Source organism: Apium graveolens, chromosome 8, assembly GCF_009905375.1.
Source record: "Apium graveolens cultivar Ventura chromosome 8, ASM990537v1, whole genome shotgun sequence".
Taxonomy (NCBI): domain Eukaryota; kingdom Viridiplantae; phylum Streptophyta; class Magnoliopsida; order Apiales; family Apiaceae; genus Apium; species Apium graveolens.
In genome coordinates, this window is record NC_133654.1 from 251426852 (window position 1) to 251440057 (window position 13206).

General features: G+C 39.2%; 1 protein-coding gene across 1 annotated transcript; it reads left to right on the forward strand.

The window, feature by feature from the left end:
- Window positions 1–9726: 9726 nt before the first annotated feature.
- Window positions 9727–12601, forward strand: LOC141680637 (uncharacterized). The gene is made up of 3 exons (XM_074486811.1): window positions 9727–10047; window positions 10716–11718; window positions 12525–12601. Exons 1-3 carry the CDS (start codon window positions 9727–9729, stop codon window positions 12599–12601), a joined length of 1401 nt encoding a protein of 466 aa, XP_074342912.1.
- Window positions 12602–13206: the final 605 nt, after the last annotated feature.

Below are 13206 nucleotides of genomic sequence, written 5' to 3' on the forward strand. Positions count from 1 at the left end.
ATATCAAACCAAATAAAATTATTTTGATATGAAATTTTGGTTATATCACTAATATATATATATATCTATTGACATCCATACCGTTGGATCGTTGAAAAATATTTTTAAAATAATCGTAACACTAATTCAAGATTCAACACTAGTTAGCTATACTAGTCAAACTGATGCTTGACTGTTAAAACGTCAAACAAAATAAAATTATTTTGATATGAAATTTTTGTGATATCACTAATATATGTATCTATTGACATCCATATGGTTGGATCATTGAAAAATATTTTTAAAATAATCGTAACACTAATTCAAGATTCAACACTAGTTAGCTGTACTGGTTAAACTGATGCTTGACTGTTAAAACGTCAAACCAAATAAAATTATTTTGATATGAAATTTTGTTTATATCACTAATATATATATCTATTGACATCCATACGGTTGGATCGTTGAAAAATATGTTTAAAATAATCGAAACACTAATTCAGGATTCAATACTAGTTAGTTGTGCTAGTCAAACTGATGTTTGACTGTTAAAATATCAAACCAAATAAAATTATTTTGATATGAAATTTTGATTATATCACTAATAGATATATCTATTGACATCCATACCGTTGGATCGTTGAAAAATATTTTTAAAATAATCGTAACACTAATTCAAGATTCAACACTAGTTAGCTATACTAGTCAAACTGATGCTTGACTGTTAAAACGTCAAACAAAATAAAATTATTTTGATATGAAATTTTTGTGATATCACTAATATATGTATCTATTGACATCCATATGGTTGGATCATTGAAAAATATTTTTAAAATAATTGAAACACTAATTTAGGATTCAACACTAGTTAGTTGTACTAGTCAAATTGATGCTTGACTGTTAAAATGTCAAACCAAATAAAATTATTTTGATATGAAAATTTGGTTATATCACTAATATATATATATATATATTGACATCCGTATGATTGGATCGTTGATAAATATTTTTAAAATAATAGAAACACTAATTCAAGATTCAATACTAGTTAACTATACTAGTCAAACTGATGCTTGACTGTTAAAACGTCAAATCAAATAAAATTATTTTAATATGAAATTTTGGTTATATCACTAACATATATATCTATTGACATCCATGCAGTTGAATCGATGAAAAATATTTTTTTTAAAAAATAAAACACTAATTCATGACTAAACACTAGTTAGTCATACTAGCCAACCTGACGCATGACTATTAAAATGGTAAACCAAATTAAATTATTTTGATATGAAATTTCGGTAAATCACTAATATATATATATATATATATCGATATATATTTAAATATTTTAAGTTTAAATTATGTTTACAAAATCGAATTTAGGGGTTTCCAAACCTAGAATGTTCCTTATATTCAAATAAATATTAAAAAGTCCAACCGTACGGATAATAAAATGAATTATATATAAACTTTTTAAAGATTTTTTAATCGTTAGACCTTGATTATTTTTACCAATAAGATATAATTAGTTCTAGCATAAATTAATAATATTAAATTAATTTATACAAAATAAGATATAAATTATAATAATTAAAAAATTATAATTGACAAGGGCTTAATTGAATCAAGGCCCAGCCCATTAATTGACAAACCCTAGCCAATTATAATTTATATTTAAGACCATCACAAACAGAACCAACAGTTGTGGCCGCCTGCATCTTCGATTTACATATATTTCTGTCAACCTACTTCGACTTTCCCACCTTCACGATCCTCTCCTCCTCTCACCTTCACGATCCTCTCCTCCTCTCACCTTCATCTTATATTCTCATATACTATCATCAGATTGGATTTTAATTGAAAGTTATAGAGTCGAAATTCAACGCAGAGATGATGAAGAAGAGCATGAGATTGATGAAAAATGACGAGAAGATGAAGCAGTACCGAGAGGATTAAAGGTAACAGGTGCGGAGAATGAAATGAATCTGTAAAAAGAAGAGGAGGGTTTGCGAGAGGTAGGGGTGGAGAGTGTGTGCGAGAGTGGTAGGCGTGGCTGGAGTTGCTCGCCGGAAGTTCGGGCGGAGGAGGCGGAGATGCGGCGGCGACGACGGTGATTGATCTGTCAGTGATTGCGTTTGAGGAGCTTATGGAACAGTATATAGGTAGGTTTATGAGTTGTGCTAAGAAGATTGGGGGACAAGTTGAGAAAGTTATGTAGGTTCTAGAACAAGCCTTTTCTGTTTAGAAGGAGCTTTTGGTGAAAATTAAGCAATCTCAGGTTATTTTGTATTAGTTTCTGTATGTGTTTGTTTGTTTAATTCGAATTGAATTAAGTTATGAATAGAAGTGTTTGTATTTGAATTTTAGTCTATAAGGAGTTTGTAGAGTACAACTGGGTTGTAAGTTAAATGACTTGTGGAGAGAAAGATTGAGAGCATGTTGATATGTTGTGCTTATAGTGTTTGTAGTATTATAATGGATGCAAATTTCATTAGCACTGTTAGCGAACACAAGGTGTTTGATGGATTGCATAGGTGAAAAAAGAGATTGTTGTAGTGTATTATAACATTATTATCGGATTATTTCAGCCATGGAAGCTGTTTGTGTCGATAATCTTTTTATATATTTTATATATTTTTGTTGCGTAAGTTGCAAATTATACTGTGTAGAATTGTGGATGTTGATATGATTCCTTCCAGAGATGTTTTACTTTGTTTTGAAATTGTAAAATGAAATTAAGCAGCATTTTGCTGCTTTTTTTAAATCTGGAGTTTGTTACTTACGACGATTCCTCCGTCGTAAGTTCATAACATACGACAATATATTTCGTCGTAAGTTGATTTATTATTTTACTGAGAATGTGGGCCCCTACTTACTAACTTGTGACGCAATTTTATCTTGTGAGGAAAAATGAACTTACTACTCGACCAAAAATAATGATTTTTTCCGTCATAAATGGCTCAATTACGACGATTTCAGTTCAAAAAAACCGTCGTAAATGGCCAGATTTGTTGTAGTGTGTGTATCTTTAGGAATAACATACCCATGAAACTGGTATCTTCAGCTGCCTTTCTAGGAAGTAAGATCGGAGCGGGAGGATGTAGGCCTAGTGTTTCGTCCACAATAGCTTGCAAGTAATGAAGATTTTCATTGTCACTCTCTTTCACTCTTTTGTTTGCTCCAACAACTCTGGAAAGCTCAGCTTTAACCCTCTTCATTTGATCAGGATTTTGTAAGAGCTCGCTCATCGCCCACTCAGTTATTCTGAATGTTGTATCTTCAGCTTTAACCCTAGTGATCCGGTTGATTAAGGAGAGATCATGGTTGTTGAATAACTCTTTGAGATCATGGTTCTGCATGCATGCACTTCTGAGCGTTAAAAGGGACATTACTTAGCTGTACAATTTTCAACATTTTAATTTTAAATTATTTCAAAAAGGGTGATTGTTTTACATTTTAAGTAAATTGTGTCGGAAAGAACAAACATTTTAACATCTTGGTTTTGGGTTTTCAAAAAGAAGAGAGAATGGAAGAGAAAAGAAGGTGAAAGAAGAGAAATAATAAAAAGTTAAATTGAGGATCTCTTGCCGTGTTCCCAAGTTTTTTTGAAAAGAGAAAATTTTGGAAAAAATGTGTATTAAAAAAATATGAAAAAGTTATGTGAGACGATCATAGACAATCATCCAAAAATGGGGAGAATTTTTTCCTTTTTTTGGAAAGTTTTCTCCCTATTTCTCGTATTTTCTCTGTTGAAAAAACCGAAGTGCACGATTATAGAGAAAAAATCTTCTCTTAATTTTAGAACTCGGGAGCATAGTGTAAAAGAACATTTCTACGGACAGAATATTAAAATGATTATTAATACTCTGTTTTGGATAAATTGAGTTAGAACAATGTCAGTACTTCCTTACATACATGTGAAGCTTGAGATGTAACAGAATTATAAGTTTGCTTTCTGCATGATTCTCCAAGTAAATAGCTTTTGCGAAATTGATTAATCTTTCCGGCCTCAATTATCTCCGGTACTTCCGCAAGTTGTACTTATATTTTACAAATTACACTCCATTATTTTCCTAATTACCTGTTTTATATTTACATGCAACTCTAATTTTATTTGAAGAGCAGGATCTCAAATTTTGGCATGGAGTTGAACTGGGATACGATCCCACTCTCTTGTGCAGTAAAATATTGGTCCTGTCAGGCCATGGTGATTCTTTCTTCTGATGCAACCGAAGAGTTATTTAAGAACCCTTATCTCTCATTTGTTGAACGATTCGACAATTATGCAATGATGTCTCATGACTACTGCAAGAGCTCTATGGCTCTAGGTGCATATACCAGCCAATGGCGTACATTGAGATGTATATGTACAGGACAACTGAGCTCTTCACTAGTAAGAGGATCGATGAAACAGTTTTCACAAGGCAAAAATGCATTGATTAACTGCTGGTATGGATAAAAAAGGAAGCAGATAAAGGTGCAAGTGGGGGCATTGAAGTGTTAGAGCAAAAATCCCCAAGGGCAGAAAATTTAAGCAAAATCAAGAACAAACCCATATTAAATCTTCACCATTTTTAGTTGTAATATATAGTCATAGGGTAAGCGACAAAAATAAATTTGATAACAAATATAAAATTTAATGTATCTTTTGACTGTTTGAGATCTTCACCAACTAGCTTCAAGCATAGTTCAACTGGAAAATATCGTTCAATTTTCAACACATAAAAACTTCCCTTTGGTGTAGGTATCAGATGTAAGTAACATCTAAGAAAAAACAGATAGTAAGAATCCAGTTAGAGAGGTTCAAAAAATCTATCCAAGACACAATTCAGTTAACTGTATATTCATAACATCAGAGAAATTTTTTCATGGATAATTTTGATCAGTTGAGTACCTAGTTAATTGAGGTAGACAGTGATACATCCTACCACAGAAGAATTCTAGGCTTGAAAACCATCAACGACTGGTATGAGATCCATATATGAGAACATATCTTTCAAATTGAAATACCAATTATCAAGTGAGAACAATATATACATATCTGTAACAGAAAAAGAACCAGTAAAAGAACACTGGCCACGGTATTACATGTGCGTGAGGGTATTAATTATGCATGAGAGTGCAATAGATTAGACTTTTACGTTAAACATTTGATCAAAACACATAATGATAGTACATACAGCTCCTGGAAGGACTACTCCTAGACTCCTAACTCTATATAGCTTCTGGAAGGACTACTCCTAGACTCCTAACTCCACGCAGCTCCTGGAAGGACTAGTCCTGCACACTACCAGTCCTGACTGACCCAGTCCCGCAAGCCAAACCTTGATAAATCCCAGCACGTGAGACACTGGCCCAAGCACATGATGGGGACAACTGTCACACATCAATCATGGGAATAATCAGGGCACGTGTCAGAGGATCCTTAGAACATTCCTCGGCCAGTCCCGCGCTGACACGTGTAAAGCATCCACTCCAGCCAGGTGTCCTCCGCTCCCAGAACCAATGGCTACGATCTAAAGGTATCAGCCCCAAAACCCTACCCTTGGGCTATAAATAGCCCAAGAAGGTGAGGTTTTGGGGTTAATCATTCTCTCACACTCATATACATATACAGCCACCCTGTATTTATATCTATCTTCATCTTCCCCAAAAGCGAGTTCTTACTCTCACGCCGGAGGCGCCGTGGGACCCAAACCCCCCTTCCGGTGTTATTTTCTAGGAACCCCACCACAGCTACACCTCAACAGCGGTAAAGGATCCAGACACGGCGTCGAAGGAGCGGCCCCGCCACAAGGAGTTATCATTTGGCGCTAGAAGGAGGGGCTCTCCATCCTTAGGTCTCGGTACCCCTGGATTCACCTTCATCAGCAAACTCTTGAAAGAGTCCATTTATTCAACTCGTAAGAACCCAAGCAACCAACCTCTTCCATAAGCATGAATGTTGTTTATTTAAGCCACGTTTGTGTGTGCTCGTTATTTTAGGCCACATTTCTGTGAGCCCGTTTTGTTGATTTAAGCCACGTTTGTACAAGCTATTGTTAGTTTTAATCATTTTTGCTTTAGTTTGAATATCACATTTGTGTTCTACTACCTTGTTGAGTAGTCCCAGGAGATTGTTTAAATTACTCCCAAGAAGCTATTTGTTGGTGTTTGTTGTTAATCTGGGTAGTTTTTGCAATTTTAAAAAAGCAACCTTAGATCGATATTTCCTGTAGCATATTGTTGTTAGTTGTTGTTGGTATTGTTGAAGAATGGCATGACTAGGAAAACATAACTCTGGGAGACCATCTGCTAGTACTTAGGTCCAGGAGCCGGACCACTCCCAGACCCCTGATCCAGGAGCCGAAAGAGAAACATTCCAGGAGCAACCACTGCACACTCCCGTAGTGGAGAGAATTGTAAACACCAGGGATGCCAGAAGCCTTATTGAGCTTAACCAATACAAATACACCAATATCCCAGTAGCCGAAGAGCACATGTCTAACCTTACAAGTGATGAACTAGCAGAAGCAATCAGACTGTACAGAGAGGAGCAGGCCCGGCTCCAAGAAAAAGCCGAACTCGAGGAGGAACCGGAGGAGTCCGGGGACTCCCAGCAATCGAAGAGATCTGTATTTGACCAAATTGGAGCCAAGGGAAAGGAAAGCAAAAAGGATCAAAGCAAGAAAGAAGCAGAAGCTGTTAAGCAGAGGAAGTTGGAAGAGGTCCGGGAGCAAATCAGGAAAGAAGAAGAAGCAAAGCTTGAGTTAAAGATCCAAAAGTGAATGCAGCTAGAAGAAGAAATGTTACTGGCCAAGTCCAGGAGTAAGAGAACCCGGAGAGATCCTACTCCGGAGCTGATCTCTGATGATGATGATGAAGAGAGACAGAAGGACCTGAAAGAAATGATCTATGAATTGCAGAGAAAGATGGACAGAGACTCAGGAGTAGAGATTGGAGAAATATTAACTCCTTTCAGCCACTCCTTGGAAGCCATTCCCCGGTAGCGGAACTTAAAGCATTACAAATTTGACTCCTTTGATGGTCTAGGAGAGCCGGAAGAGCACCTAAACTACTTTGAGCAAATAGCGCAGATATATTACTACAATGACTTGACAAAATTAAGGTTCTTCACTTCAACTCTTAAGGGAGGGGCCCAGAGATGGTTCACAAGAATCCCATCCTGAAGCATCCATACTTGGAAGGAATTTTGAGCCTCCGTCCTTCGAAGATTTCGGGCAAATAAAACGCACGAAATGCACATGTGTCACCTAGAGACAATCCGGCAGCATGACAACGAGTCCCTCATGCGCCGGTTCCAGGAAGCAATCAACAAAGTTTCGAGCTTGGATGAGAGGGAAGTTTTGAGCATTTTTAAAAGAAACTTGGACCCAGAGCACAATGAGAGATATATAGTGGAGCTAATCATTAAGGAGCCGCAAAGTCTGGCAGTAGCTTAATCCATGGCTGCCAGATTCATAAAGGAAACAGATGTGCTCCAGGCAATAAGGATGACCCGGAATGGGGGGTCCAGGAGTAAAAACACTGATGACCGACCGAAAGGGGGTTACCATCAGGATAAGAAGTTCAAGCAAAGCAACCAAAGCCAAGAAAAACAAACTACTCCAGTTTTCCAGAGACTTGGTCCTAAGCAGGAGTCAAACAACGATCCAGGACCCGCGAAGCAACCCCGGGAGCCGAAGCAGGAGCCGGACTGGACTTCTCTCAATATGACCCGGGAAGAAATCTTAAAAGAGGTAAAAGATAAGCCTTTCTATTATCCTCTGAAATGAATGCAAACTCCTCCGAAGAGCAGGCCTTACAATAGGCAGTGTGATTATCATGAGACCCATGGCCACAAGACTGAGAACTGCTTATCACTCAAGTACTTCATTGAGGACCAAGTGAAGAAGGGGAATATGAAAAAGTACTTAGTCCGGGACAGCAACTACAGGGGGAAGCACAGAAGAGAGGAAATAATGTAGTCAATGTAGTCCTAGGAGGCTCCCACTCCCCACCTCGAAGCCCGGACTTCGGCGAAGAAGTGCTCTCAATCCAGTCACTCCCAGACCTGGTGATAACCTTCAGCAGCAAGGACTACGAAGGAGTCAACCCACATCATAATACAGCTTTGGTTGTCACTCTGGACATTTTTTTTAATGAAGTAAGGAGAATGCTCATAGACAATGGTTCCTCAGTAAATATTCTCTTCAAGCACACAGTGGATCGAATGCAGTTAGGAAGCGTCCGCTCAAACGAGTGCCGGGAGGATCCACTCTATGGGTTCGGCCACAACTTAGTCCTGATCCAAGGAACTTTATACCTGCTAGTCATTTTTGGAACTGCTCCTAACCAAGTGACTCTTGTCATCAAATTTTATGTGATCAACACTCCTTCGTCATACAACGGGATCATTGGCAGATCAGCTCTAACCATGATGCAAGCAATAACTTCAATCTCCCATCTCAAAATCAAGTTCCCAACCCTGACAGGAGTCGGGGAAATAAAAAGAGATTATGAAGTTGCTGAAACATGCTATACCCAGGGGTTAGTCATGGCAGAAACCCATCAAGACAATAAAAGGAAGGCAACAGTCCTTCGCAAGCAACAAAGCATGAAGAAGCACCGACCCTGGACAAGGGAAGAAGCAACAAAGGAAGTACAACTCATTGAATCAGGTCCGGAGCAAGAAGGAAATGTAACAAGTCCGGAAGGACCAGCAAGCAACCAAGGCATGGTAGTCGAAAAAAAAAATCAGGTCCCACAACAAGCTAATCCTACCATGCAAGCAACCAAAGAATCTGAACAAGCAAACTTCTATCTGAAGAAGAACTCTGAAGCCCGAATTCATCAAATGGTTTCAAACAGAGAGCAAGTAAAATTGAAGCTGCAGTAGAAACAGAAGAAGTCCAGATTGATGAGAGCAATCCTAACAAAAAAGTGAAAGTTGGGTCAGGACTCGAGGAGTCCTTCAAGGAAAGATTAGTGTCCTTGCTCCGGGAGTACAAAGATGTTTTTGCCTGGAGCCCAAGAGACATGCCAGGACTACATGAGTCCATAGCAATGCACAACTTGGATGTCAACCCCAGCAAAAAACCAGTAAAATAGAAGAGAAGAAATGTTGCCCCGGAGAGGCAAAAGGCCATTGACGAAGAAGTAGAGAAGCTACTCAAAGCAGGAATCATCAAAGAAATCAAATATCCGGAGTGGCTAACTAATGTTGTTATGGTGAAGAAGTTCAACGGCAAATGGAGAATGTGTGTGAACTACACTGATCTGAATGATGCATGCCCGAAGGACCCATACCCTCTCCCAAATATTGATCAACTGATAGATTCCACCTCCGGGCACATCATGCTAAGCTTCATAGACGCCTTCTCCGGATACAACCAGATCAAAATGAACCCAAAGGACATACCTTAGACAGCATTCATAACTCACAGAACAGTCTACGCTTATGTGATGCTACCCTTCGGACTGACAAGCGCAGGATCCACTTACCAAAGAGCCATGAACAAGATATTCAAGTCCCAGATTGGTAAGAACTTGGAGTGCTACGTCGATGACATGATTTCTAAATCAACAACCATACCAGGCCATGTGGAAGATCTGAAGGAATATTTTGACAACCTAAGGAAGAACCAACTCAAGCTAAATCCGGAGAAATGCACCTTCGGGGTAGGAGCAGGCAAGTTCCTAGGATTCATGATCAGCAACAGAGGCATAAAAGCCAATCCGGAGAAAATAAAAGCAATCCAGGAGATGAAGGCTCCCAGGACCCAAAAAGATGTTCAGAAGCTGGCAGGATCACCAACAGCACTCAGGAGATTTGTCTCAAAGCTGGCAGAGAGATGCCTACCGTTCTTTGACTTACTCAAAGGATCAAGTAACAAAAAAGAGGTGAACTGGAGCCCGGAGTGCCAAAAGACATTTGAGGAAATCAAGTCCTACCTCTCTCAGCCACCAGTCCAAACTAAAGCTCAGCCAGGAGAGCCTCTATACTTATACTTATCAGCGGGAGCACAAGCCGTAGGAGTTGCCCTAATCAGGGAAGAAAACGGAAAACAGCAACCAGTTTACTATGTAAGCCAAGTACTCAAAGACGCGGAAACAAGATATCCAAGATTGGAGAAGTTTGCCTTTACCTTAGTAACAACTTCAAGAAAACTCAGGCACTACTTCCAGGGAAGAGAAATCAAATTGGTGACAAATCAGCCCTTGAGGAAAATAATTCACAAGCCGGACGTCTCGGGAAGACTTGTTAATTAGGCTGTGGAGTTGAGCCAGTTCAATTTAAGCTTCATTCCCAGGACTTCCATCAAAGCTCAAGCACTTACAGATTTCATAATAGAATGCAACTTCCCAGAAGAAGAGCCAGAACCAATGGACACGGATCAGGAGCCAGAAAAGGATACAAGTCTGGGAGCCTGGACCTTGAAATTAGATGGTTCTTCAACAAGCAAGAGGTCGGGAGCCGGACTCATACTCAAAAGTCCTGAAGGATTCACAATTCAAACAGCTATATCTTTCGGCTTCCCCGTAACAAATAACCAAGCAGAATATGAGGCGTTAATCGCAGGACTAAAGCTCTCCAGGACTGTAAGGATCCAGGACCTAAAAATCTACAGTGACTCCCAGATAGTGGTCAAGCAAACAAATGGAGAATATGTAGCAAAGACCCTATCCTAGCTAAGTATCAAACACTGGTTCAAAGTTACTTAGCCTCAATACCAAACCATCAAGTCCTTCAGATTTGTCGAGAAGAGAATGAAAAAGCGGATATTCTATCCAAATTAGTCTGGAACTCATCAGATCTAGACTGCTCAGTTTACTTCAAAGAAATCCACAAACCATCTATCGATTCCGAAGAAGTCTTAGAGATCGAAAGCAACCACAACTGGATGACTCCCTTCATCAACTATCTGGAGGAAGTACTTGAAGGAATATGCGGAGACCACATGTCTGCAAAGGTCCTAGCTCATAAGATCATAAGACAAGGTTACTACTGGCCAACTATTCATCAAGATGCAATGGAGTTCGTGAAAAAATGCAAGGAATGCCAACTCTTCAGCAATGTGCCCCAGATCAGCCCAGTCCTACCCTCCTCAGTCCTGTCACCTATCCCCTTCGCCGTTTGGGGTATCGACATCATAGGACCCTTTCCACGGGCCAAAGGAGATCTCAGGTACTTGTTAGTCTCAATTGACTACATGACCAAATGGGTTGAAGTGAAAGCAATGAGAACAATCAATCAACAAGACTGCATAAAGTTTGTGGACAACATTTTGATGAGGTTTGGGATACCACGGGTCCTAGTATCAGATAATGGACCTCAATTCATCGGAGCAGAATTCGAGTCCTACCTCCAAGAGCGGAGGATCAAGCACAAAAAGTCATCAGTGGCATATCCCCAAGGAAACGGCCAAGTAGAAGTCACCAACAAAATCTTGCTCCGAGGAATTGAAAAAAGACTCAAAGAAAGCAAAAGCAAATGGCCAGAAGAACTACAAAGTGTACTTTGGTCCTACAGGACAACCCCCGGGACAAGCACAGGAGAAACTCCATTCAAACTAGCTTATGGAACAGAAGCAATGCTTCCTATTGAAGTGGGATCTCCTTCTCACAGAGTAATAAACTTTAAAAAAGAAGCAAATGAAGAAGGACTCGGAATAAACATGGAGCTAATTGATGAGGTCTGGGACCAAGCTGTAGAAAGGATGGAAAAATACAAGGAAAAAACAATAGAGCACTTCAGTAAGAAGGCTAGAGTCAAAAACTTCCAAGTTGGAGACTTAGTCCTTCGAGACACTGAAGCATCAGATCTCACAAACACTGGAAAGCTAATGCCCAAATGGGAAGGACCATACAAGGTCAAAGAAGTCCTGAGGCCAGGAACCTACAAGCTCCTGAACATGGATGGCTCAGAAGTCCCAAATACTTGGCATGGACTAAGGCTAAGAAAATTCTACCAGTAGAAGAACAAACAAAGCAACCAAAAATCTTGCAGCTAATATGGCAAGCAACCAATTTATTTCCCCTCATGTTTTGTATAAATGATCAATGAAAAGCATTTCCCCTTTATATATTTATCAAAGTTAACCACTAGTCCGGACAAGCTGTTAGTCAGGACTAGTGCAACCATTTTACTTGAAATTAATTTTCTAAGCAAAAAGCTAACCACTAGTCCGGACAAGCTATTAGTCAGGACTAGAGCAACCATTTTTACTTAGAATTAATTTTCTAACTAAAAGCCACCACTAGTCCGCACAAGCTATTAGTCAGGACTAGAGCAACCATTTTTACTTAGAATTAATTTTCTAACTAAAAGCCACCACTAGCCCGGACAAGCTATTAGTTAGGACTAGAGCAACCATTTTTACTTAGAATTAATTTTCTAACTAAAAGCCACCACTAGTCCGGACAAGCTATTAGTCAGGACCAGACCAACCATTTTTACTTTAAATTAATTTTCTAACTAAAAGCCACCACTAGTCCGGACAACCTATTAGTCAGGACTAGAGCAACCTTTTTTACTTAGAATTAATTCTCTATCTAAAAAGCAACAACTAGTCAGGACAAGCTATTAGTCGGGACTAGTGCAACCATTTCACTTGGAATTAATTTTCTAAGTGATTAAGCTAACCCCTAGTTCGGACAAGTTATTAGTCAGGACTAGTAAAACAATTTTTACTTGGAAAAATTTTCTAAGGCAAAACAACAAAAAATAGCAAAGCAAAATAACAGCAAAGAAAAACCAAATATTCAAATAGTATCCGGACTAAACAAGCCCGGAGCAAGTACGGATATTACAAAGATATCAAAGTCTTAAGGCAAAACCAAATTACAATACAACAAAATTAGAACTCCGGAGCATTGGGAGGAAGGAAGCTAGGGAAAGGACCATCGAAGGGCTCCGGATCACCGAGCCTAGCTTCAATGTTCTGCTTAGCCTTAATGAACTCATTAACAAAGTTATCCCAGTTCACTTCCGGATCAGTCTTAATGCGCCTCTCCGCGATCACCCAGCAACGACCAATCTCCGGAGCACCAGCATTGGCCAGGGCCTTATCATACTCATCAGATCTCTTAAACTCTTCGATGATTTCAGCTTCCGGCCTCACAGCAAACATCTGCCTCCGGAGCTCAGCCAATTCGGACTTCAGATCAGAAACCTCCGTCTCAGCGTTTTCAGCCCGGGTGGTCACATCATTTAGGTGCTTGTTCAATCCGGACAGAGAAGTG

Bases quoted from the DNA above. Each gene is read 5' to 3' on its own strand.
- LOC141680637 (XM_074486811.1), top strand. From the start codon at position 9,727: ATGAAGGCTCCCAGGACCCAAAAAGATGTTCAGAAGCTGGCAGGATCA. The intron at 10,048-10,715 runs GTAAGCCAAGTA...CAAGTCCTTCAG, and splicing joins AACAGCAACCAGTTTACTAT to ATTTGTCGAGAAGAGAATGA. The intron at 11,719-12,524 runs GTAAGAAGGCTA...CTATCTAAAAAG, and splicing joins AAAAACAATAGAGCACTTCA to CAACAACTAGTCAGGACAAG.